Source organism: Nuphar pumila, chromosome 13, assembly GCF_984573655.1.
Source record: "Nuphar pumila chromosome 13, dmNupPumi1.hap1.1, whole genome shotgun sequence".
NCBI lineage: Eukaryota > Viridiplantae > Streptophyta > Magnoliopsida > Nymphaeales > Nymphaeaceae > Nuphar > Nuphar pumila.
The window spans coordinates 84,256,928-84,282,840 of record NC_143261.1 but is presented as its reverse complement, the minus strand read 5'-3'; the positions used below and the strand labels follow the sequence as shown (position 1 = coordinate 84,282,840).

Genomic DNA, 25,913 nt, shown 5'->3' with positions numbered 1-25,913 from the left:
ATTTCATATATGTATTTTGAGGTTATATCAGCCCTAGCTTAATGCTCGGACTAATATCATATGGTTTTAGAGATTTACGAAACTCCGAATAAGGTTTTTGTCAAAAAAAAATTGGTAAATACCCTAAATCTTGTTATATGCACATAGGGGTGGCAAAATCTGACCCGACCCGCCAACCCGCTTCTTAGCCAGGTTAGGGTTTGGCTTAAACGGGTTCGTGTCGTAAATGGGTCAACCCACCTAACCCGTTTATTAAACGAGTCATGTTCGTGTTAGGGGTATGCCAACCCGACCCGCCAAACAAGCTAAAACTATAACTCTTTCAGTGGAGTCCTACTGCAGAGGTGACAAGACTTGAGAGCAATAGCATTAAATGTTCTCATCTGAAAAAAAAAATGTTAATTTTTTTTAACATCAAATCAAGCTAAAAGTATAACTCTTTCAGTAGAGTCCCACTGCAGAGGTGACAAGACTTGAGAGCAATAGCATTAAATGTTCTCATCTGAAAAAAGCGTTCATTTTTTTAATATTAAATCAAGCTAAAAGTATAACTCTTTTTAATTTCTTCTTACTTAAAATAACCCTCCTTTCTTATTTCCTACTTGCAACATCTTTTAATGGAGAGATATAATCATGTCGTGTTGACCCGACCCGTTTATTAAATGAGTTAATAGTGTCGTGTCGGGTTACCCATTTAATAAATGGGTCGTGTTCGTGTTTGCCACATCTGACCCGTTTAATAAACGGGTCGTGTTCATGTTGAGGTATTCTGACCCGCCAACCTGACCCGCTGACCCAACCCGATTGCCACCCCTATATGCACATAAATATCATGATCGATATTTCTAGAATTATGTGGGTGTGCATTTGATATCATCAGGATATATAAACCCTATTGAAATTAATATTTATGGTGTATAACTAAATTAATATCCAAAAATAAAATAAAGACCTCAATTGTGAAAATTGATTTTGGGGATTCAGGATCTCTTTCTAGAAAAATGAGTTTTAAGGGTTTATGCTGCTATGTTTTGTGTTGAGATTTATGTACTGTATGATCTGAATTTCAATCATAATAGAAATTATGTATATGATGGCAGAAAAAAAATTATGTGTGTGATTACATGTTGAAGAACTTTTAATAAAAAATTGATGCACAGATTCATTACAATATATGAATTAAAAAATATGGAAGATGGTTCTAAAACTAGAAAATTTCTGGAACACTACCTTTCCAAGAACCTTAATAGGCTATGGTTTGTCAATTTTAATTCATAGTTGGTATAGAGTTTGGACATGATCTCTATAGAATATTTTTTTAGACATATACATCTATTTACCGTAAAATTTATAAAAGTTTTATCCTTGTATAGATTTGTTGATTGATGCTTTTTCGGAGGGACTGAACCGGATATGTCTGTTCAAGGAACAAAAAACCAGTTTTGGTAAATTATTTATTTCTTTTTGATCTAGATTCCTATTGAGGCAAGGTTTGCAGCTATGCATCTACTGTAAAAATGTAATATTTTTATTCACTGTGGTTTGGCCTTGACAGAATTTACGCTAATTAATAAAATTTTATTCCTATAGTTTCGAGTTAGAACTCTTACGGTTTTTGTGTTCTCTTCTGAAATTAGACCAGTTGGACATATTTTGGTTCTAGAACTGAACCATATGGACACATTGTGTGTTAGAGATCAATGTATGTTTTTAATGATGTTAATGATTTGTTATGTGATGATTAGGCATGCTTTTATGTTATGATGTTTAGCATGTGTTGATGATATATTGCATGTGTTTATGATGAATAACATGTGTATGGTATGCATATGATGTGATCAATGCATATCATGCTATGACATGCAGTATGTGTTTATGATGAATAACATGTATATGGTATGCATATGATGTGATCAATGCATATAGTGCTATGACATGTAGTATGTGTATATATGATGCATATGGGGTTGTACATGCATATAGTGTTGTGATTTATAGTATGTGGTGATGTCACGTTTATGATGCAATGATATGCATATGCTAATGATTAAGTGTAGTATGTCATGATTGTGCATAAAATGATAATAAAGTATGTCATGTGTGTTTGTATATAAAATTACAAAAAATATTGTGTATACACATGTTGCTCATAAGTTACATATTGAGTATTGGTTCTGAAAGACGAATCGAGAACACACTGAGTGGGTTGTCTGCCCAGCTGCACTGACCTATGGCCTTATTAAGGTAACCCCATGCTTTATGATTTTTGGACATTGATTGTCGAAATCGTGGGATCATGGATCACACTTATCAGTTCTAAGCATTGGTTGCTGAACTCACCTGATCGAAAATCTCATGCTTGCCTTAGAGAGGGTAGGTGGTACAACCTGCATGGACATTACTTTTGTTTTGTGGGTGGAAGGTCTTACTTGGTCATTGGTTTACGGAATTAGGGTATCAGACTACCAATTTGTCCTAGGTGGTATGTCCCTGTCTTTCTAGAGTGTTAGGATCAATCATGTTTGTTACCACTAGAAAAACTTCTCTCAGTGTTGGACCGCCCCCAGTGGAATTCTAGCTTAGTTAGACACTCGATTAAATTAAAATGCATAGCATAATAAACTTTGAGTGGTCTGAACTGGGTTACAGTTGCTCTTTATGTACCTAGTAGAACTTTAAAAGAAATAATAATGCATTAGTTGAGTAGGCACACTTTACATTTATGCGGTTACTTTCATAATTATATATGTGTTTAAAATCATGTTGTTGATGTTGATATTTAATTGTGATATGTTTTGGTATCATGTTTTCTTGAACTTAACTATTTTAGTTATTCAGTTGGATGATTATATGTTGATTGCATGCTTAGTGTTATGTATACATGCATTGTTGATGTGTTTTCTTATCGAGATTTGATGTAATCTGACCCTTATATTTTATATCTCATACAGATACAGAATGATTGAGTTGGAGCAGTTGCAGGATGCTATGGTGGCGCCATGAGAACTAATTATTGATCCCTAGAACACTTTCAATTTAAATGCTCGTTTATTTTATTTAAATTAAACATAAAGAATTTATTTATTAAATGAATGATTTAAATTTATTTATGGTTTGGTAAAGATGTTTATATATATTTTAACTCGCCCAAAATGTTTAACCGATTTCAAAATAATGATTTCTGCTATGTTTTTGAAATTCGGATAAAGAGTTTTATCAGTTGAACATCTTTCCTCGAATTTGGTTTTAGGAAGCTTTAAACGTTGGTGTTTGCACAGACTAACTCTTTAGAGCTTAATTCAGTTAAGGCAATGCCATAGATGAGACCTCGTATTAAATTGAATAAAAATTTCTACGTATTTTTGGGTTAAAGTTTTGAGGTGTTATAATACTCGTTCGCAATTTTGCAATTATCGAACTTCTGCAAATTTTATGATTTTCGCAGGTTATTGTGCGAAATGCTTCACAAGTTTCACAAATTATTTAAAATTTCATAATTTTTTTGGAATATCGTAACCTCATATGCGATTTTGTTGACAGGTTCTGTGGGTGTATTATTTTAGCATCATGACGTGCTAAACTCGAAAATCTGCACCTACGAGGGGTAAAAGCACCAAAAAATGAGAACATGTGATAATATCCATTCGACATATTTGATAAATTGTGAGGTATTTTCGAAAATGCATCATTTTTGCCATACAGACATTTTTTGATAAAAAAAAATAGGAGAGGAGTCCACGTCAGTCAATTGCTTTCAAATTGTTGGTTTGGATTTTTTGATAGAAAGGAGATAATTTTCAAATCCTGCTTCGATAAGGATTCAGGGTTCTCTCGAAACCTCTAGCAAAGTCCTTCCAAGGCAATTTCCTTTAATTCCTTTTACATTGATTTCTATTTGGTTCCCTGCAAGTTTTGTGAATCAATTCCTCAGAAATACCGTTTTCCAAACAGGCTCTTACGAGAAGCCGGACTTTTAGGGAAAACTATGTCACAAAGATACTGTTATGTCCCAACTTGTGACATGAGCTGGATTTTTTTTTGAAAAAATAGGCAAGACAGTTTTTTAAATTGTTAATCAATAAAAACTGTTTTTGATCTTTAACATATAAAAATATATTTTTATTAAAATATTATTAAAAAAAGTTTTAAACTATTGAAACATATTAAATGATGTTCATATGTATCCGGGTCATGTCAGAATGTATCTACTCGTGTCATCAAGGATCACCAAAATGACGTGTCCCTGTAACAGGGAAAAAAAGAAAAGACTCCTTTATTTTTCTTGGCCACGCTGTAGGTGCGTGAACCTCAAAGCAGAAGGCACCTTTCTGTGAAGCATAACTCAATTATTAAATTAGGCCCCTACCCCCACAAAATACTAAGGTGTTAAAATCATTGTTCCTTATAATATATTTCATGTCCAGTTCTTTATGTCACTAAGGTGTTAAATCATTGATCCTTATAATATATTTCATGTCCAATTCTTTATGTCACCACTACTACTTAAAGATATGAGCCATTGGGCATCTTACCAAAGTCAACCACGTTCATCATTGTGAAGATTAGGAACAGTCTCATATGTTTTTAAATTGACTGATGAAAAAAATAAATGACAACCAGGTTGATAATCTTTTTCTGATACTAAAGGCCAAATGAATGAGTATGAGAGAGAGAGAGAGAGATCACCAATATTGGATAATACATGTAACTAAAAAAAAAAATCTCAAAAAAAAATAAATCAATGGTCTAAAAAAATCTCTAATCTGTCACTATGTATATATTTATATAAAAATTCTAACTTTCATTTATTGTTTTATTAGAAAAAATCATACTTATATGTTAATTTTTTAAATATTTATATTATAAATTATATATTTGTTATTTATTTTTAATAAATTAAACAAAAAATCTTGAGTCACTGAGTTACATGCAGCCGATAGGATATTGAGTCTCATCGATTCATGCCTACTGCCGATTCTGACAAAAAAATATTTTTTTTATCATTTTTACATTGAAAATTTGCGGGTCTTAATCTGAACTCGGGTCAGGCCCGAGTCTGGTATAAAATTTCACAAACTATACTGTTTTGGTCCGAACCCGAGTCTTAATCGAGTCTTCTTATTTGTCACCATACCCAGGCCCTATAGGATTTGGTACGGATCAGCTCTGGATAAATCCGACCTGTTGACACCTAGGGGTGGCAATCGTGTCGGGTTGGCGGGTCGACCCGATGGGTTGGCGGGTCAGCATACCTCAACCCGAATCCGGCCTGTTTATTAAACGGGTCGGCTGTGGCAAACACGAACCCGACCCGTTTAATAAACGGGTAACCCGACACGACCCGCCAACCCATTTAATAAATGGGTTGGGTCGGGTAAACGGTTCTCAGGTTCGCGGGTCAGGTTGACGGGTCGGGTTGGCGGGTTGGCAGACGAGTTGGCGGGTTGGGTTGGCGGGTTGACCCACCCGCCTAACCCGTTTATTAAACGGGTCAGCCGGGTTGGCGGGTTGGCATACCCCCAACCCGAACCCGACCTCTTTAATAAATGGGTTACGCGGGTCGACCCGTTTATTAAACGGGTTGGCTTAAGCCCAACCCTAACCCGCCTAAGAGGCGGGTTGGCGGGTCGTGTCAGAAATTGCCACCCCTATTGACACCCCTAGTTTTAACCAGGCACGTTGTGGGGAATCACTGGTCGTAACAAGTAAATAAAAAAGGGAAAAAAAAGGCAAATCCAAGTTGATAAAGCAATTAAAGACGGGAAGAGAAAGGAAGAAGGGATCTCTGCAAGTGCCTTCTCCACAAAGCATCCTACAGCTTTACGGTTTTCTTTGTGGGGCCCGCATTTCTGGATTGCACTCCAAGCAATGATTTGTTCATCCAGTTTGCTTGATCAAATCAGATCCATATTTGGATCCAGGTCCATTAGTTGAATTTGACCAGTTCCTTACCCTGTTCCTCTAGGACATGAAATTCAGACCCAGATTGTCAAGTAATCACATGTAATTGCAATGTATACGTTCGCCCTAATACACAAGAGTGTGCGCACACATGCCACGCACAAAACCACCACAAATTGCAATGTAGAAGGCCCTGCTCGTGGACAGCTTTGTTCCGGCACTAGTATGTACCGCCAGTCAAACATTTTCCAAGTGACTCTGTTTCTAGACAGGTTCTTTGTTTGTATTACAAAAAAAAAAAAAAAAAGTAGAAAAGTTATGAATGGGCCAATGAACCGTTCAAACGACAAATGCATCGATCACCTTCACAAGTGGGGCCCCTTTTTGAGCCCTATTTTGTCTAAGCTCTCAAATTTTGAAATCGCTGGTCTGAACGAACATATAAACAAATTAAATATGTCCCCAGTTGTGTGATGCTCGATACGGCAGCACTGTTCACCAATTTATTGGTTCAATCCTCACCATTGATTGCTTGAACCACAATAGATCATGGGCGTCGAATATATTTCCGTGAAACAGTTTTCACACACACATTATTGCTCATTAGCAAGATCATGGACCCAAATGCACCATTACCATCATCAAAAAAGTAAACTGTAAACATAATCTCTAACAGATTATCAAGAAGCAAATGACGAAAATCAAACGCAACTAAAAAGCCTGATCGGTTTTCCCCTTGTTCATCTTTAACATAATTAACTAGCTAGTAATCATCATCACCATAACCCCCGTCATCCTCAACCCTGTCCGCAACCTTGTCAGCGATCTTGTCCTCCACATAGTCAGCCCCCTCAGCCAACGCCAACCCACCCAGCACTCCAGCCACAGCCCCAACAGCCAACCCTGTTCCCACGCCAAACTTGCTCCCTTGCTTAGCCGGCGCAGAAGCTGTCGGCGCGCTGCCGTACCTCGAGTCGTATCCGCTGTAATACTGTGGTGGCGGGGCGGATCCATACCCGCTTCCGTATGCACTGGGGTATCCGGTTGGTGGAGCACCATACGGAGCCGGTGGAGCTCCATACACGCCATATGGAGCCGGCTGCGCATATGGGTAAGCTGGAGCCGGATGGAAATCTCTGGAGGCTTGGCCATACGGCTGCGCATATGGCTGCGCGTATGGGTCCGGGGCTGGGTAACGAATCTCGCGGACCGCGGCCTTGATGTCGAGCTTTCCCTGTGGTCGGCCCGACGGACGCTTCAGCTTGAGCGACTTGACGCACCTCTCGTTGAAGCCGACCTCGTCGACAACCTCCCTGAGGGAGAGCCTAGCCGAGCCGATGAGCGGCTTGGTCTCTCCGGACGCTTTCGCGTGCACGACGTCGATCGACAGGAAGGCGTCCTCCAGCCGGCTGCCGCGGATCGGGATCGTCAGCTTCTCGTTCCAAATGGGACAAGTGTCTCCCTCCTCGTCGACCTTGGAGGTGATCTTGGAGTCAGGATCCACCCAAGCCACGACGTACGGCCTGATCTCGCCATAGCGCCAATTGATGTTCTTGAGGTCCTTGGCTGAGGAGACGGTGAGCTCCAGTTCCATGGGGAAGCGGGACGCCATAGCAGGAAGGAAAACCGGTGTTTGGATTAGGGAAGAAAAGAAGGATTTTGGTGACAAAGGAATTCAGAGTCCGGGGTGTGAACGGGAGTCCTCCAACACTTATAGCCCCACATCCAGCGTTTCCTTCACGGCAGTGAGGCTCCTGTAGGAGCTCTCATTCTTTCTCGATATTACACTTCTGCTACTCTTCGGGTTATCTGATTTCGTGTAGGGTACTTTACGAGAATGGTTTTTTCGTAATAATATCAAATCATGCATGCTCTTAATTAAGAGGCAGGGTAAACGCGTGAGACTGCCGCTGTCATCGTCAACCGCCACGTGGTGGAGGACCAACCGGGGTTGTCGGCTCCGGTGGAGGCTGCGACCGGTGACAGCCGGTGGTTTACCTGCTTCTAGAAAAGAATAAATGGATAAAGGAGAACCGTCCGATGCACGATATTTTGATCTGGTTCGTTCAGATCAACTATTTCAGAATCCCCATGTTCTCCTACGCGGAGACGACGCGGTTGACCGTACTCTAGGTAATTTACCATATTCCCCCTTCCTTTCAGTGAAAAGTCACAACCGGGTCACGCTGGAGCGGTATTTGTACTAAATGCAGGTAAATAACGGGAACTTAACCGAAATTCAAACATTATTAAAATAAAAAAAGGGGTTAAGATTTGGTCAGGTCGATCTGACTTTATAGTCAGCAGCGGCCACCATCATTTTCATGATTTTTTTTTTTTGCATCAAATCTTACAAATATAATATGTTTATTTATTAAAAACCATGTTTTGAATAATCTGATTAGCAAGTTGTTGAAGAGATAAAAATCAGCAATCTAACAATGCACCACAATTTTCCAATTCGAAAAAATCTTATTTTATATTGAAACAACACGATCAAAAGCACAATACAAACCATGTTGAACGCATCTCCAATGACAGGTTGACCCGATCGATAAAGTTTTCAAACCATCATTTCCAACTAGATAGGATGGTCCGGTCGACATGACTAAGTATTTACCTCAAAGACAAGATTGTTTTTTTTGTAAAACGATTTTTCTACAAGTAAAATAACGCGGAAAAAATTAATAATTTGTATCCACCTTTCTATTGACCAATTTCTTTTTAGAATAAATTTCATTTAGGGTGAGTTTGTGTGTCATGGAAAGTGGGCTGTTTGGGGTGAGTTTCTTGACGAGGGTTTCGGCAAAATTGATGGAATAAATCAGGTTTAATTAGTACTTACCGGCCACAAATTATTTTTTTTAAATAAAGAATAAATATTCTTTTATAAAGAATAAATATGATGGCATAAGCACCAAACGCAATAGGCTTCGGAGTGGAGAGTTGGACCAGGCGTAAACCTACCCCGTTGCTTGCAAACTGTCCATCTTCAGAGATGGAGGGTCATCAACACATCTTGTGTGTCTCACATAACACCCACCAACGGGGGCTACAAACGGTTTGGATTCAGGATGGGGCTTTTGCAAAATTTTAGCTGATCCGGATCCAACCGCTGACTGCACGAATGCATTTTCTGATTCAAAATCCTAACCGTTTCTGTGAACCTGATCTAGTTCAAAATTCTTCGTTTTCCCAAAACAGGTGAGCTTAGGGCTGGGAAACGAGATGAGTCGCTCGTGGCTTGGCTCATGTTTGGCTCATAAAGAGCTTGTTTGAAGTCGTGAAATATGCTTGACAAGATCCAGCATGAACAACCAATGTTTATCTCGACTCACCTCGTATAAGCTCGTTTATTAATAATTAATATATTTTATATTACAAAATAAAGATGATTGAAGTGTTTGGCCTACAAGCAATACATGCCGAGTTCAAATCCTATTGCTTACAAGTTTGAAACAATTATTTGTTTTGTAAATGAGCTAGTTTGAACTTGGCTTATTAGGTTTATGGTTCAAATTCTATTGTTTTCAACTATAATGTTTTTTTCTTTTTGTTAGTGAGCATGTTGGTGCTTGGCTCATTTAGCTTAGGCTTTTCATAAACTCAAGCTCGGTTAGATGACCCAAGCTTGAACACCCTCTATTCGGTTTGTTCGGCTCGTTTAGCGGCCTTAGGTGAGCCACTACAAACAACATTCTTTTATTCCATTTATTGGTTTAATAAAGAGTAAATTTCAAAATGATGTTAGTTGCGTCCATATAGATTGAGAGACCCCTTCCTTTCGCTTGGGTCGATTACATGCTTCTTTCAGTTGGGTCTGGAAAATGTGGTCTAAATTCTAGACAGTGATTAAAACAGTGTTTGTGTATGCTTTCTAAACCAAAGGATTGGCTCTTTAAGTTCTGAATTCAATAAGGACTAGTCTCCCAGATGAGATTTTTCCTGGTAACTGGAGCAGATCAAACATGGCCTTCCTGAACTTGGTTATGGATTATGTGAAGCAGAAGGCCATGTGGTATGGTGAACTTGCTGCTGTAAGCTCTTGGACGGGTACCAAGATGTTTGCGCCACGCTTACCAAGATGCTCTTGGACTGGTAGGGGGCCTAGGGGACCTGATCGCCAGCTTTTACTATCAAGCAAAACAACAAGGTCAAAATAACTCAAGATGGTAATCCCTAGTAAACAAAACATGCTGAATGCATTTACAAGGTCAGATTTGACAAGACAAAGCTTGCGCCTATGATTTTTAACTAGATAGTATGATACAATAAACAGTAGAACATATATATACCATCAGTAAATAGCTGTTTTCAGATTGTATTTTCGCAAATCTGACCCTGCAGCTGTGTTTGGCATGATCGATTTGATATAAAATGACACTTGGATCATGTTTTTTTTATATAAAAAAAACATGAATTTTTAAGCATTTAATATTTTTGAAAATTGTAGACCATCCATTTTTAAAACCTATAAAAGCATATCTGTGTGTTAGAACAGACGATCCAAGAGCCAATTCCTGATATCACATCTGCATGGTCAGATTTTAGAAAAAATAGAAAAAAACCCTTCCAAAGCCCAGTAGACTGGCAAAAAAGTGGTAGGCAACAAAACCACGTGGCATTCATCCAAAATGCAAGCAGATTGGCCATGATGTCCGCATGAGCAAAAACGCTCATTTTCAGCATGACCTGATCTGCTTCCCTACAGATGTGTTCAGTATGGTCTATTTAGTAGAAAATAACACTGGATTATGTTTTTTGATAAAATATATATATATATATATATATATATATATATATATATATATATATATATATATATATATATATATATATATATATATATATATATTTTTAATCCTCCAATATTTATGAAAATCTTATACTGTCAATTTTTACACCTTATAAAAACCTCCCACAAGAGAGAGAGAGAGAGAGCTATGATAACTCATCACAAGACATGTATTAGTATCATAATAATAATGAATTATGATATGATACAGAACTATTACCACATATATCGTTTATTATGTAAATATCATTTTTTGCATGATATTAATGCACTAAAAACATTTTTAAAGGCATTGATATTTGCTATATATTCTATATTTTTATATATGCAAATATTTTAACAAAATTTTTGTCAAGAAAAAACCGATATTCCAAAATATCATAAATACACCCATTGACGATATTTTGAAACATGATGCACTCAAATAACGATGAAATCATGACACTTAAAACATGACAAATTCTCGAACTGTCATAATCTTATTATGCCATTACTTTTAAATTTGTATTTCTTTACTTTTCATGTGTTTTCCTATCATTTTTTAATTTATACATGTCAACATTTTCCCTAGAATTTCGTAAAAAAATAATTGGTCACAGGATTTGCCCTTACTAAGAAGAAGATCCCGACCACGACATTTGTGACATTAATTTGTAGAATACCATGAAGATATACCATGCCATTGATCATTTCCATCATATAATGCAGCCGCATAGAGTAAATTGGTAAAACGCTAGTATGACAGTTGCCACACTAGCATACACAATACCAGCCAACCAAAAGAGGTGGTTAAATGATTCAACCCCCATGGGATATCAATTTGCTCCTAGTCAGATTAAACATTGAACATCCCACATAAAGGTCCCTTTCCACACTTTGCAAAGGCCTTTTGCTCTACACTGACGTTTAATGTGACCTGCCAAAAACCTATTAACCCCTCAAAAAGAACAGGCATAAAACCTGGTAACCAAGTATGATCGACCCCCCCCCCCCCCCCTCCCCCCCAAGGGGAAGAACTCCATAGCTAGGACTCTGGCTCCACGGGCCTATGCTGGGCGCCAGCTTGTGCACCACAGGAATTGAACCTTAACCACCCGTATGATAGACAACCCATCCCCTTAGACTCCCTAAAATCCTTAAAACTCAAAATTCCACAGCCTGTAGCATTTACAACCAAAAGGTTGGGTCTTAACCCAAGCACCATAGTAATTATTTTTTTTTTTTTAAAGGCAAGCTGGGGTTAGGCAGACCCCAGCCAGTTATACAATGTATCACTGGGTTTTGAACTTGCAACGTCCCAACACAAGGTGACGTGCGCTGAGCTCATGCCAATCAAGCGAAGACCCCGTTGGTAGTAATTATTTACTTGAAATTAATCATTTTAATTGAAATTTTCATGACAGATGTCTACAAATCAATTCCAGATTAGTCCTTGAAAGCGGATGGTCACTTCCATGCACCTGTTAACATTACAGTCAACATATCTTACAAAATTAATGCCAAATTACAAAATTGCCCAGAAAATTTACAGCATCTTATAGAGAGATGGTCAAGAGGTTAAGGCACCACTGCAAACTTCTGCACAGGTATTTACGAGCTTCAGAGAAGAATGAAATGATGGATTTTTTAAGACCTGGAATAATTTATAAAAGCTTGACGAGGCGCCCTGCCCATGCTCTCAGGTTTCCATATTGCTGCCCGCCTCCTCCATCTTCATGGGATCAGTTTCAGATGCCTACAGTGACCATCAAAGAGGACAAATGCATGGTTAAAGATAACGGACATTGGACAGCAACAGCAAATAGACTGAAAGTCTGTAAATAGGAGACGGGGAAACAGAACTTGCAAAAATACAACAATAGGGTCACATATATGGGTCTTGATACATCTGATCTCAGTACATATGAAAAAACAATGAATCTGACCCATTTCTGCTGTTATGGAAGCGTTTGATTGCCTGGACACATCCTGCCCAGATGTGTCCAGGCCGTACGAGTCGCACCCTGCAGACTTGCGCGGTTCCTCGAAATGCACCATGCAGGAACAAAGTGGTCCCTCTGGGGACAGATTTCTCCCATGTTTCAAATGTAGGACTATCCTGCGCACAACCATGATGTCCCCACTGTGCAGGATTGTCCCGCATATCAAACACCCTTTATGACTATTGAGTCCATCTCATGTCAGCACGCACACAAGTACGACATGACCAAGTAACAGGAACAACCAGTTTTACGGTCACTCCCCACCTTGGACTTATGCTGAGACAGGTAGACTGCCCAAACTATGAGATCGGGTTCATCACCTTTGGATGCACCATGTCCAGCATTAAGTCAACCTTGACATTTTCTGCCACGCCTTCTCTTGCATTATCCTGGAAGATGCAGGAAAGAAATCACAAACCTGAAACTGAACTAAATAATTCAAGTTCCTAAAATTCCCGATTATGATGAAAATCAAAGAAAAAGCCAGTAATTGAGAAATATGAACATTAATTTTTTCCTTCATCCCTGTCTGTGTTCATAAACACCAGAAATAAAAACTAACCAATCATTATGGGGATCTACATGGCTGCACTTGTTATCAAAATAAACTTTAGCACTGTAGAAGATTGGAGGTAACCCATTTGTTTGTGAAAACAGAAACGTTAGCACAACTAAATACAAAAGCACAAGACAGGCATCTTCAGGATTTGAGACTGCTATGAGCTCCCATCATCATTTTGGAGCAGATCCTTAATGGGAATCGCTTGTAAGAAGCTAGCTTCTATAGCGGCCTACAAGATAATTGAAATGACTACACCCATGTATGATTTCCTTTGTATTGTTTCTCTTGAAGCAACAACTGGCATGTTTTACAAGGGTATGTAAGCAAAAAGGTCAAACCGATTTTCTTCAATTTGTTAAGATTAACTAATCTACATCCTTTTGCTTAAAAATCTAGCTTTCCTAGAGCCAACTCTTGAACCACTCTTAGCAGGAATAAATCCTAAATTTCAACATGTGAATAAGCAGCACTCTTCTGAACTGCTCACCTCATGCATTCTGTTAAATAGAAATATATAACTTAATCCTTGCAGAATCTAAAGCTAGGAACTTGTTTGACGTTCAGCAACAGCAAGGGCAGCTGCCAAGTGCAGATTTTGCTCAAGTAGTTTGATTTTCAATTAGAAACATTATTTCTTTTATCAATTTACTAACTCACAATTTTTTACTCATAAATGTGTTTTTGTCAATACCACCTCTTCTTTAATTCTATATAAGTTGCACAGGTCATTCTGAATCAGGTCATCATCTTTCCCCAGCTTAAAAAATAGTGTCTCCAATACCCCTAAACTGAAAAGAATAATGTACAACACAAAAATCAATGGCTAACAGAAACTAACAAACGCACATGCACGCACAGACAGCATTAGACAGTTAACAAGATACCACATCCTTATTGTCAGTCTCCATTTTCACATAGTGTGTACCACTTGATGCAGGTTTCCTGCAAAAAGATTGTGCAAAATTAGCACCATGCCAGCAATGAACAACCAACAAAAACAATGAGATGGGTCATGATCTAGATATACCGCACGGTTTCATCTACATGCTTTAAATCACCATTTTCCGTGTCAGAATCAGGATCCCACCTCTCATCTTTCATCTCATGGTCCTCATCTTCCTGCAAAAGACCAGTTCCCAGTTTAAGTTCAACCATGCAGGCAAATCCCTGATTGCATGAACATTGTTATGCAAATGAAGCACTATTACATTTATAATAATGTTCCCATCAAACAAGTGGACACAACCCATTCGGTATTTGCATGTTCATGAAAGATGCAAAAAATGAACACAATAGTATATGGACTTGGAGATAGATAAAACGAGGTTTACCTTTTACCTTTTTTCTTACTTTTGTCATCAAATAATTTACGGTAATGTACCAAGGGAAGAGAATTAGACATTAAAAATCTTGACACTTCTAATCACATCCAACAAAATGATTTGTTTTCAAGAGAGCGTGCAATGAATTTCCAAACTACATTGTTATATGCAAGAGGAAGAACTGAAGAATACATGAAAAAGAGAAATGTGATTTTAGATACATTGGAATGGCATCAAACAAACCTCAGGAAGCTCAGTTTCTGGTGGCCGTTCTTGAAACTGTACACTGGGCGCATGTCGAAGCTTTGACAGATTTTCAAGCAGCTTTGTTCTAATGTCATCCAACATTTGCTTTGTGTTCTTGTTCTCCATATTGCTTGGAGCAACGTGAAGAGTATAATCTGGCCCAAAGTATTCATAGTACTCATGTTGTGGCAATTTATCATCAACTTCAATACCGATTGCAACCCCAGTCTGCTCAAAATCAAACAGATATACATCTTAACTGGACTAACAATGATGACAATGAGTAAAGAGGCAACAATAGAAAATCCATGTTTATTTTCACTAAGGAAAACATGAATGCATGTCCTAAACTTGAGTTGACAGTCATGCATATGGATGACTCGTTAGATCTCAAGGACAGTTTTCAATGTTCTCATAAGACTTTAGCATAACAAGATACCTCATAGCACCAACAACGAGCAACATTACGGATGGTATATCCACCTCCACCCAGTAGCAGCAATGGAACATTGAAGGATCTCATGTATCTAAGGCAGTCTGCATGGCCTCTGATAGATAGGTTGAAACATCCCAGTCGGTCACCCGACAAGGAGTCTGCACCACATTGAAGGACAACAGCTCCAGGTCGGAAAACTTCCATCACTTTTCCTACGATTGGTTTGAACAAAGATTCGTAGCTCTCATCATCAATTCCATCATCTAGAGGCACATTCAGAGAGTAATATTCCCCTTTTCCAGTTCCAATGTCACGAACATCACCTGTACCAGGAAAATAATCCCCAAACTTATGAAAGGAAACTGTCATGACTCTATCAGTCATGTAGAAGGCTTCTTCTACACCATCTCCATGATGGATATCTATATCAACATACAGAACTCGCTGCAATATGCAAAAGAAGAGAACAAAAAAGAAAGTACTTAGTCAGTGACATCAAATAAAAAAGTATGGATGCATTTTTTCTAGGAATAACACTAAGAATAATAATTAGATAAAAATAGTGAAAATGAACTATTGAGGATGTTTTTGTTGATGTGACCATCTTATCTCGACCGACCAATATGAATATGCTCCACAAGATGGTTAAAAAAACAGAAATGGCAAGTGCAATTATTGCACAAGTATCCAAACGCCGATTTAAAAGAATACAGTGGAAAAGAAGCACTTTACGGCCAACCAATGGTGGTAGGTCATGATTCAATACCTTAGCCATGATATCTGGACAAAATTCAGGTAAAGTAGAATCATGGTCACATACATTGATCTCCTCCATGTCTCCAGAAGGCAAGATATTATAGGTTATTTGATTAATCTGGAAAACTCTCCGCATTTAAAAAAATAAAACTATAAAGATACTGTATAATATAAGAAAAGAAAAGGTTTTTTTCAATAAAAAATTAAAGAAAATGATATATGGAATAAAAAAGCACGTATGAAAATGAAGGGCATAAAAAATTTATATGATGAACGCAGAATATATTATGTAATATATGAACTAATGGCAACAATCCAGAAGCAGCCAGCACCCACACCATGATATGAAAACAAAATAACACAGTAAACATTATAAAAATTAAGGCAAACCTCATGCAACTTAAGGAGCTCCAATATTGCCAACACTATATCGTTAACATAACAAAATCCAGAAGCCTCACACTTCTTAGCATGATGAAGACCACCAGCCCAATTGATTGCAATATCACAAAGGCCATGGTTTAACTTAACTGCACCACCTACTGAGCCACCAGCGTAAGTCTGACAAAAGGAGTAAAGACCATCAAAAACTGGGCAATCTTCTCCAACATTGAACCTTTTCAACTGCCTCATTTGGTCCTGTTGTGTCTCAGGGGTTATCCCCCTCAGGAAAGCCACATATTCATCTGCATGAAACCTGCACAAATCTCTGTCTCTAGCAGGAAATGGCTTGAAAACTTGCATGTGCTGGAGCAAGCCATAGTTAGCCAGAAGAGCATGAGTCATCCGCATCCGATGTGGCTTCATTGGGTGACCTTGTCCATAATAATAATTACCAATCTCTGGATCATAAAAGTATGCCACTTTCCTCTTCACCCCATCGGGGCCAGATGGAAGAGAATTACCACAAGTGTCCATTGCTTGATATAACCTTATACCGAACCAAGAGCCATCCAAAAAGAAAAATAATTAATGCATTATTTAGAAGACTTTATCTCAAAGTGACACAGATAGACTGTTAAATTAATGGGCGTCATGTGTAGTTGGTCATCTGGAAAAACATCAAAGTAGCCAAGAAATAAACCTTAACTCAAAACCCTATTTCAAATGAAGAATAACTTAAACAAGAAATAAAAAAAAAAAAACATCCCAAGTTCTTAACATTCTGGTAGAATCTGTTAAAAGCATTATTGATGGCAAAATTGAATAGGGTGGAATTTAGAAGTTCAACAGAAAATGCAACACCCTCTCAATCATAACTTCTTAAGCTACTAAGACTCCATGAAAAGATGACTGGAACCTGATCTCAGATCAATGCATATGAAATACAATATCCAGAATTCTAGATCAAAGTCCTACTCAGATTAATACACCACCAAAGTACCAAGTCAGCATAAGTTCAACAAGTATACCAAGTAGTAACACAAAATCCTAAGAATTATCCTACATAAAGGACAACCTCAAATCAAATATATCATGGTGATATCCTCTAGGGAAATCCTAATGCAAAACACTGAGAACTAACTTCGCTGATATGAAGGACAGTCTCAAATAACTATTTCTGGATTCACTTGACAGACATGAGGGAAATGCCCTTGAGTTCAAGACACGAAAATGTCTGTTTAAGACAGTTTTTTGGTGATTTTACCCATTTGGTACCAAAAGAGGTAGAGGCTATATTCAAGCCAAACTGAGCCATGTCTGGCTTTTTGAGTTTGGCTGATACATTGTTTACCAAGTTCAGGTTCAGCTTGATGAGTTGATCAAGCTTGGTCAAGCTCCAGCTCAGTTTGGCTAAGCTCAAACTGAGCTATTCGCTACAAAAGCACATTAAAGGAAAATAAGAAGCTATTTGATTTTGAATGTTTAAGCAATATCCGTGCCCCAGTCCAGTCAACAACTTCCTTCTCACTCTAGATCTTCTTTGAGACTCCGCATCATTGCATATTTGTGTTGTGATGACGGATTTCTTCCTACCATTGATCTATGGGCTTTCGGTAAACATGCTGACAAATCTTCAAACAGGCCAACTGTAACTCTTAATGGCTCCAAGATCAAGCTCATGCTTGACTGTTAACTAAAAGAACAAGACAACTGAGCTTTTAGAGAGTCGAGCTTGTGCATCCTTGAAAATGTTTGGGCCTGTGGCCATCCTTAATAATATAGTGTTTGTTGTTTGCCTGCATGTGTGAATGTAATATGCATATGCATAACATAAGGCAGTAGAGAACATTGCAGAAACTGTCTCTTGAGTGTTTCTATTTGTGATAGGACTATTGAAAATCTTGCCAAGGATTGCCAAGTGTGAATCACCATGCTTTTGAAGCACCATGGAAAGTATCCAAACAAATGGTATAATGGATGCATGCTTTTCACTTCTAAGAATCATGCCCCAGATATGAGACTTTGATTTCTCTCTTTGAAAGTGTGATTCTGAAAAAATCCAAGAATACCTCCGTTTTTCCTTTCATTTTTTTTGTCAAGGGAAACCACTGATTTTTTGGATTGCCAAGAGGTGAAACATTGACCATGCATATCATGGTGCCCTCTGTGTAAAACTCCACGGATGGTACCCCCCCCCCCCAGCCCACCAGGAAAGCCTTCCCTTATGCTTCGGTTGCACAGGGGACAGACCGCCTCGAGTTTTGAATCTCAGGACAAATTGAGCTGCCCCTAACCATGTCTGTGGAGCCTGACCAAGAATTGCCAGATATGACTTGGACAGAGGGTTGGCAATTGGCAATCACAATATATTGCACATTTGCATAGGACTTCAATATTCCAAAAGCTAACATGGTTAATTACAATATGAACATATTCACCATAATCCCAATGTTTTTCTCTGATGGCCCTTTGTTGTATTCAGCTTAGTTGTTAATAACGGCACCTAGGCCTGCTAGGTGCAAGGGCACCACCTAGGCTTATGGATCTCCACAGTAAGACCCTGTTTTCCTGCCAAAGCCCCACCTAGGTGCTAAGGTCACAGGGACACAATAGTCTTCATTTTTTTTTCCTCTTCTCACCCCAAAACCTTTCCTTTGTGTTTTTTTCCTCATTATTTTTTCCTTTTTTCTTTTCCTCTCACCCCTCCACATTCTTCTTCTTCTCCTTTTTCTTCCTTTTTCCCCTTTTTTATTTTTCTTCATATTTTTTTCTTATTTTCTTATTTTCTTCTTCTTCCTCCTCTTGCTCCTCCACTCTTATTTTTTTCGTCCTACTCATCTTTTATTTATTTTTCTTCCTTTTTTTATTTTTTCTTCTTTTTCTTTTTTTCATTCTGTTTTATTTTTGTGAAAAAGAACAATCAAACAGATCATATATTCATTACACACAAAGAGATATATAACTCATAGTTGGCAAACCCAGCAAGTCGACTCGGGAATCGCCCGAGTCGACCTGGATCAGACCCCAACTGGGTCACGATTTAGGACTGCCGATCCAACCCATTAAATAAAATTTTTTATCACGTATTTTATTATTTAATGCATAATTTTTATATAAAGTCACTTGTTATGAAGAATCTAATATTGTTCAATAAAAAAAAAGTTAATAATCATGTATAATTATATGTTTTTCCAACTTATCTATTGACATATTAGCTTGAAGTTTAGTTATTTCATGTGCTTACACTATAAAATTAGAGTCCTAAATGAGTCACCGTGACCCAGTAGGGGTCCGATCCGAGCCCGAGTCATGAGTTTGCCAACTACTTAGTTGTCAAAAGTTGCGCCTAGGTTGGCTAGGCATAGGGCCACCGCCTAGGCTTATGGGTTTAGGCAGTAGGGCCCTGTTTTTTTTCCTAGGTTGTCCATGCCTAAGCTGCAAGGATATAGTTTTTATTTTTCTTCTTTCTCCCGTCCCAAAATCTTTCTTTTTTTATTCTCTCCTTTTTTTCTTTTGTTTTTCTTTTTTACCTTAATTTTTTTCTTCTTCCTCCTCCTTCCTCCGCTTAATTGTCAAAGGCGAAGCCTAGGTTCTGCATAGGCAGCCTTGCCGAGGTAGTCTCTCGGTCTGATACACAATTGCACACACATATAAATATTTTTTGTGTAACTGTATATAATTATATATATATATATATATATATTAACATATCATAAACATATATTATAAAATTTTAATATTATGTGTTTATATTATATATATACTTGTATATATATATACATATCTGTGTACTTAATTCATATATAATCTATATATGTGTATATAATTCATATATAATCTATAAGCGTATGAGTTATATATTTGACTGTTTTTATGTAATATAATTGCTTTACAATGTTCAACATATTATTTTTTTATTGCTTTTTGTTGATTGCTTTTATGTTGTATACATTTGTTATTAATTTTAGTAGTTTGTTTACATATTTTGTATGTTTTTTAAAAAAAATCGCCTGTCCGCCTGTCTTTTTAGCCTAGGCTCTAGCGTGTGTGTGTGTGTGTATATATATATATATATATATATATATATATATATATATGAGGTGCTACCCTAGTGGGTACGGAACTACATAATATATGTTACTGGGACACGCCACTTTAGGTGGCGTACTCGTGTCGACACCTGTACGGGCACCGTACGGAGGCAGGGGACAAGGTCTCCACCCCCATCCCGTTTCAAAATTTTTCCCTCCATCCCTGCCTCCAACCCCACACGGGTTTTGATTTTAACCTCCACCCCCAGTTCATTTCATGTTTCATGTCCTTCATCCCGATCCAAACGGGCGGGGCCCCATTTCTCCCGTCCTTCCACCGCTGCTGCCTTCCACCGTTAGAGGAAGGAGAGAAGAGAAATGAGAGTTCGAGCGACACGTTAGAGGAAGGAGAGGAGAGATTCGAGAAAGGGTTTTATGTTAGAGTTATAAATATACAAATATAAGGGTATAATAGTAATTTCATTAACAAAGAACGGGGACGGGCGGGGCGGGGGCAAGAGTAAGTCCATCCCCGCACAGGTTTTGATTTTAACCTCCATTCTCGGTCCATTCCTCGTTTCATGTCCTCCATCTCCAGTCCAAACGAGGCGAGGCGGGGCGGGGCTCCGTTTTCCGCAGAGCCACTGCCATCCCTAGTACAGGACACGCCATTTTGCATGTCCTATATTTTCAGTATATAATATATTTATAATATATATTTTAGATATAACATATATATTTAGATTATATTCAGTTTATTTTGAATTTATTTTATATTTACATGATATTTAATATATATACACATATATAGTCATGTCCCCATATGCACATTTTTGGAATTGTAGTGTCGTACCCGTACGTGTAGTTGCACCTGAAACCAAGTGACATAACACCTAATTGAAACTCATAGGGGGATTGTTGTTTGACCAAATCAGACCACATGGATGTGATTAGCATGGTCAAAATAGTAGGAATCGACCCTTGGGTCATAGTTTTTCGAAGTAAAAATATATTTTTTTGAGTTTGAAACTTTAGTACATTGTAGGCCGTTGATTTTTCAACCCTCTTAAAAATCTGACATACATGTCAAGAAAACATGATCCAAAGGTCAGTTTCTACTAAACTTAATATGTAGATCACATCTGGACTGTTAGATGTACAAAAACCGAAAAAAATAAAAATATTACATTTTTCACTAGGTGATTTCATACCCACAAGGATAGCAAACATTGCCCATACCTATATATATATATATATATATGTGTGTGTGTGTGTGTATGTGTATGTGTGTGTGTGTGTGTGTGCCGCAGGGGGGGGGGGGGATAAAATTTTACAAATTTTCCGATATGTTAACTGAATTACAAACTTCATTCATAGTTACAATTATATGTTTGTTACTAAATGTAAACTATTTATTGTAATATTTCTGTTTTTCTTGGGGTTTTTTTGTTCCATCTAGGCCGACTAGTCTCGCCTAGGCTCTGACTAGTCCTTTTAGGAGTCTTTCGCCTAGGCCCCAACTAGCGCTTTTGACAACTAAGGTATTCAGTTAAACATTAATTTTAGAGCAAATTATACCTTAAGGACCTGTTTGGTTACACCAAAATATCCAGATAAATGGGATATTGGAAATAAAATGATTTAGATAATTTTGTTTGGGTGTTTTGCTATCCAAATCAGATAAATAAAAAATATGAATCCAATGGCTAGCTGGATTGACAAAAACTGGATTCTTTCAAAAATTTATTTGTCCCAAAACACGGGCTTATGACCTGCTCTCTCTCTCTCTCTCTCTCTCTCTCTCTCTCTCTCTCTCTCTCTGACATGATGACACACCAAAGAAATGACCAGTGCCTCGTCCGTGCAAGTGAGATTGCTCATCAGAGAACTCTTTTGCCTCATTTTTCGGCAGGCCACCTCTGTTTGGTGGCTTCAATTGTTAACAAATTAGAATCTTGGATGAATATGCTAACTTGAGAACTTAGTTATCAAAATCGCTAGTTGGAGCCTAGGCAGAAGACCCCTAAAATGACTAATCGAGGCTTGGGCGAGACCAAAAAAATAAAACATTAAAAAAAACAAAAATATTACAATAAATAATTAAATTTAGTAACAAACATATGATCGTAACTATGGATGGAGTTTGTATTCAGTGTAACATGTCACAAAATTCACGAAATCACATAATATTGTACACCAAAACTTGGGGCACACCATCCGATTACTCTCTCTCTCTCTCTCTCTCTCTCTCTCTCTCTCTCTCTCTCTCTCTCTCTATATATATATATATATATATATATATATATATATATCCTGCCTCTGTTTTGTTAGGTCACTCTTAGGACCCTCCAAAAATCATAGTTTTTAGATGTTTTATGCTCAATCTGAACGGTTAGATGTGTTCATGATTGTAATTGAATGGAGAACATGTAATTGATTAAGCATCTTTATGCTCATATGTGTATTTTAAAGAGGTAAAAAAATCATAGGTTGATATCATACTAAAATTTCATGATAAAATGTTCACATTTTTACATCAAATCAATTTGAAACAAAGTTTGTTTTTCAATAGATAAGTATTGATAAACAATCTAATGGTTCAAATTGAGCGTAAAACATGTAAAACTTTGATATTTGGAGGGTCCTAACAGTAACGTAAAGAAAAAGGGGACAAGATGAACCTTGTTCTTTTATATATATATATATATATATATATATATATATATATATATATATATATATATATATATATATATATATATATATATATATATATATATATATATATATATAGATAGATAGATAGATAGATAGATAGATAGATAGATAGATAGAGAGAGAGAGAGAACTAAAAAACAGATTTTATATATGTATGTGGTGTGTGTGTGTGTGTGTCAAAAACACATGCATACATGTAAGCAACTTAACCGGGACACGGAACTTAGGGTGCCATACTCGTGTTGACACGGGTACTGGTACCTGGACACGCAAATGTCATGTCCCATATTATATTATATATTTTCAATATATAATATATATTTTAGATATATAATATATATTTTTTACTATATATTCAGCCGTGTCCCCATACCCACATTTTTTTTGGAATTGTCGTGAACCCTCCGTACCCGTACCCGTACCCGTACCCAGGTGATAGGTAAGCAATAAAAATAAAAAAGAAGGAAAAAATAAAAAATGGAGAAAATGAAGAAAAAAAAGAAGAGAGTAGAGGGGTGAGAGGAGGAAGAAGAAGAAAAAAGAAAAAAAAGGGAAAAAAGAAAAGGGAAAAAAGGAAGAGGAAAAGAAGAGAAGGTGAAAGGGTGAAAGAAGTGGAAGAAGAAAAAAAAAGAAGATAAGAAGGTAAAAAAGCAAGCAAAAGAAGAAGAAGAGAGAGAGAGAGAAAATAAAGCTTTTGGGGCAAGAGGAAGAAGAAAAAGAAAGAAAGAAGACAAAAAAAATGCAACCATATCTCTACAGGCGATAAAACCTAGGTGGAAAAACAGGATCCTACTGCCTAGGCGCCGCTTTTGACAACTAAACTTGAGAATAACGAGTAATGTCTTAGATTTTCTCTTAATGTTGGAAGTTGTGTGCCGCCTGTTTGATGAAATGTCTGAAATTGATGCCAATTGTTATCTCACAATTACTATATGATTTTTTTTTGAATTATTTGACTATTTATTTTATTATTTACCTTTTCATTTTCTTTTTTTTGTTTAAACTTTAACCAACTGTCTTGCTTCAAGGAAAAAAATTGAACAGGTTGCTTAAGGCATTGAACTTTTCTTCAGCCCTATAATATTATCAGTTAGGCTTTTAGGTGCCTTATATTCTAAAACCTAGTTGGGGGATGGCATAGTTATGCCGTATGATATATTGCCATAACAAGAAAAATTAAAGAATTTCATATAACCAACCAAACATGAAAAAATTAGAACTTGGATAATTTGTCCAATCTTGAAGTACATCCAAACACTATTAGTTATTGAGAACTAAAAAAATTGAGGTTATAAAAAATCATATAAATATGGAACCAGAAAAATAAATTTCTGGATTTGTAACCAAACAGGCCCTAAACAAGTTCAGAGCAATTCTATATTCACCAAGTCATATGCAAACAGTGCGACCATCAAATATTTGGTTAGAGATGTGTTTTTCTTTCTTTTTCATAACCAATTAGAGAAGCATATGCTGATCATGCACCACGAAATCAGTCCTTAACTCTAAATATTCCCATGGGCGACCCATTGATTCTTAAGATAATATAAAATATGTTTATTTAAGCCCACCATAAACCATTCAGGCAATTTTAACATTTAATTAAGCAAGATATCTTCGGACGCCAAATTTCTACTATGTTTTCCAGTCAAAGATGCATTCTATACCAATAGCATACCAAAAAACATAAAGGACATATAAAACCAATTCCCCCGCCCCTCTAACACACACAGTCATAAATTTGGCATAAACTGGAGTTTTGAAATAAAATATCATAATTTTAATTCTTCTACCGCCTTCCTCTGGTGTTGAGAACTAATAATCTTGACATGATAGAAGAGTTCTAACCGTCCGGATTGATCTCGATCCAGCATCAGAAGTGTAAAGACCATTGGTTACATGATATGTCATTTTCCGCAGGCAACACATGGTTGACTGGTCATACCACAAAACCATTTCATTCCTTATGATCACCACCAGAAATAAGAATCCTAGTTCTTACTGCTTATACCTCGTTCATAAGTTTGGATGCACCCACCTATGATATCCCGTATCCGGATAAGGGGATGCATCCAAACAAGAGAGAGTGTACCATAACCCTTAAACCAACCATGTTTGGCAATGAATTTTCCATAGAAACAGTGAAAGCACACAAACTTCTTTTTTTCTCAAAGCGAAAACAAGGGGAAAATAACAAAGAGAGAGGGAAGAAAGGAGCTCACCTGATGTGGGTACGGAGTCGAAGAGTCCGAGAGAGAGAGAGAGAAAGGCGGTGGGAGGCAAAAGAGCACGGAGCGGAGAAGAAACGGTGAGACTCCTCCCACAGAAAAAGAGAGGCGGTGAGTCTGCTCCCACAGAAAAAGAAGAGGGAGGGAGGGAGAGGGATCTAGAGAGAGTGTGTGCGATATATGTGTTTGGTTCCGGGTTAGACCCTTTTTAGAAAGGTTATGATTTGATCCAGAATAACACCTCAAGATCAAGTTCTGTACCTGCTTCTGCCACTCGTACGAGAAAGTCCTATTCCCCAAAGTGATCAGAACGTCGGGAACATTACTTGCTGACGCATTCAAGGTGGCAACAAAATCTCAAGAGACTTTTCTTTTAAACTCATTTTCGTGTTAATATATCAGGTTTAAATTGTTCATAGAAAGTTTTTGCGATATTCTATTGAAGCCCATTTCTTTACCATTAATTCCAAGGATGGGCTTCATGTTTCTGAATTTTTGTGATATAGGCGGCTGGTTTTCTAGGAACTGCCAAAATAAAGACCTCAAGTTAAT

The 25,913-nt window shown here is 37.4% G+C and overlaps 2 protein-coding genes across 4 annotated transcripts; both read right to left on the bottom strand.

Moving 5' to 3' along the window:
• Nucleotides 1-6,516: 6,516 nt before the first annotated feature.
• Nucleotides 6,517-7,609, bottom strand: LOC149818939 (uncharacterized). The gene has a single exon (XM_089985955.1). It carries the CDS (start codon nucleotides 7,511-7,513, stop codon nucleotides 6,665-6,667), a length of 849 nt encoding a protein of 282 aa, XP_089842081.1. The 5' UTR covers nucleotides 7,514-7,609; the 3' UTR covers nucleotides 6,517-6,664.
• A 4,448-nt stretch (nucleotides 7,610-12,057) lies between these two features.
• On the bottom strand, nucleotides 12,058-25,490 carry LOC149818938 (histone deacetylase 19-like). Of its 3 annotated transcripts, none has more exons than XR_016427436.1 (8): nucleotides 25,356-25,490; nucleotides 16,391-16,931; nucleotides 15,248-15,688; nucleotides 14,806-15,036; nucleotides 14,268-14,359; nucleotides 14,079-14,182; nucleotides 12,999-13,067; nucleotides 12,058-12,431 (listed from the first exon to the last, which is right to left on the bottom strand). XR_016427436.1 is itself a non-coding variant. In XM_089985947.1 (8 exons), the coding sequence occupies exons 2-8, from the start codon at nucleotides 16,916-16,918 to the stop codon at nucleotides 12,375-12,377; spliced, it is 1,476 nt and encodes a 491-aa protein (XP_089842073.1). In that variant the 5' UTR covers nucleotides 16,919-16,931; nucleotides 25,356-25,490; the 3' UTR covers nucleotides 12,058-12,374. The 3 variants fall into 3 exon arrangements, 1 of the variants encoding a protein (XP_089842073.1); XM_089985947.1 differs by having other exon boundaries at nucleotides 14,125-14,182; XR_016427435.1 differs by having other exon boundaries at nucleotides 12,365-12,431; nucleotides 14,087-14,182.
• Nucleotides 25,491-25,913: the final 423 nt, after the last annotated feature.

Bases quoted from the DNA above. Each gene is read 5' to 3' on its own strand.
- LOC149818939 (XM_089985955.1), bottom strand. From the start codon at position 7,513: ATGGCGTCCCGCTTCCCCATGGAACTGGAGCTCACCGTCTCCTCAGCC.
- LOC149818938 (XM_089985947.1), bottom strand. From the start codon at position 16,918: ATGGACACTTGTGGTAATTCTCTTCCATCTGGCCCCGATGGGGTGAAG. The intron at 15,037-15,247 runs GTATCTTGTTAT...GATTTTGAGCAG, and splicing joins CTCGTTGTTGGTGCTATGAG to ACTGGGGTTGCAATCGGTAT. The intron at 14,183-14,267 runs GTATATCTAGAT...ATCTTTTTGCAG, and splicing joins CATGTAGATGAAACCGTGCG to GAAACCTGCATCAAGTGGTA.